Source organism: Merops nubicus, unplaced genomic scaffold (genome assembly GCF_000691845.1).
Source record: "Merops nubicus isolate BGI_N331 unplaced genomic scaffold, ASM69184v1 scaffold14837, whole genome shotgun sequence".
Lineage (NCBI taxonomy): Eukaryota > Metazoa > Chordata > Aves > Coraciiformes > Meropidae > Merops > Merops nubicus.
In genome coordinates this window covers 2831-4257 of record NW_008621088.1, presented here as the reverse complement: position 1 = coordinate 4257, position 1427 = coordinate 2831, and the positions used below count along the sequence as shown (strand labels likewise).

Genomic DNA, 1427 nt, shown 5'->3' with positions numbered 1-1427 from the left:
CTGTCCCTTGGGAGCAGAGCCCGACCCCCTCCCTGGCTCCAGGCTCCTGTCAGGAGCTGTGCAGAGCCAGAAGGTCTCCCCTGAGCCTCCTTTGCTCCAGGCTCAGCACCCCCAGCTCCCTCAGCTGCTCCTCACACTCCTCACAAACCCTGTCCCCACCTGTCCTGTGTGTGCCAGGTCTGTGAGAAGGAGCTGTACTGCATGGACTGGGCAGTGAAAATGATGCAGAAGGTCTGCAAAGTGTTCAGCACCCCAGGGGAGAGAAACAACTTCCTGCAGTGTGTGGAGAACACCTTTGCCCACATGGTCATAGACATGCTGCAGGCAGTGCTGTCTGGTAAGGCCACAGCCCTGGGAGCCAGGGTGAGCACTTGGGCCAGGAGCTTGTGCTGGCAGAGCTGTGCCAACACTGTCAGTGTGCCATCACAGCCTGTCCTCCCTCCTCCTCCTCAGCCACAGCAACACTGGAGAGCTGTGGAGAACATAAAATAACCCCTCAGCTGTCCTAACTGAGAGAGATGTTAGTTTTAACCAGCCTCCCTTGACTGGGACATCCCTTGTGCCACAGATGGTGACACCAACAGTCTTTTAAGACACATCCCACCAGAGCATGGGCCCCGAGGGCCTTTTGGGCTGGGCAACCACTGGCCTGTTCAGCTCCACGACCTGCAGCTGGTCCCTGTCCATGATAAAACCTCCATGACCATGGAGAGGAAGAGCCAGATCCAACAGGACAGAGCTCTGTCTTATCACACGATTGTTCTTGGACAAGCTGGTGAAGGGGTTTTGGAGCGTGTCCTGTGGGGTGTCACAGCTGTCCTGCCCTCAGGAGCTGGGGGCTCCCAAATCCAAGCAGAGGCTGGTGATTCATGGTGTGAGTAAAAGTTGTCCTCAGAGACACCACTGAGCTGCACTAATGGTTTGAAAATGGTTCTCTCTGCCCTGGCAGGGGACCGGGACGAGGAGGACAGCAGCTTCTTCACTCTCTTTCACCTGGTGAATGCACAAGCCAGCTTCCACAAAGAAGTCCTCTACCTGACCATGAGGAGCACCCCCAGCAGCTCCAGCTGAGGCCCCAAGCACGACAGACTCTCCCTCTGCCCCTGCTGCATTTTGCTGTTTGTTTCTTAAACGTTTAACAGAGCAACGCCCAATTATTTCTTACATTTCCATTCCAGTAAGAGCTGGGGTGACAGCAGGAGAAGCTGGTGACGCCCACGCCAGCCCAGCAGGAGCCGCTGGGGAGCTCGGAGCCTTCTGGGAGGAGCTCTGCACGCTGGGGTGCTCCGAGGCTGCAGTGGGATGCGGGGTGGGCTCCGGGGAGGGACTGGGGTCTTGTGCTCTTTCCCCACTGCACACACACAGCGAGTGTGACCCGAGTTCCACATCTCACGTGCAGGCACAAACTGAAGGGTGTTAGCTTCGTT

The 1427-nt window shown here is 57.1% G+C and overlaps 1 protein-coding gene across 1 annotated transcript in view; it reads left to right on the top strand.

Annotated features, from left to right (window-relative positions):
• Positions 1 to 1071, top strand: part of FBXO47 (F-box protein 47) — a 9926-nt gene extending 8855 nt beyond the window's left edge. The window contains exons 9-10 of the mRNA XM_008944341.1: positions 178 to 337; positions 950 to 1071. Of these exons, the coding sequence (XP_008942589.1) occupies positions 178 to 337; positions 950 to 1071 (282 nt within the window). The remainder of the gene's footprint in view (positions 1 to 177; positions 338 to 949) is intronic.
• Positions 1072 to 1427: the final 356 nt, after the last annotated feature.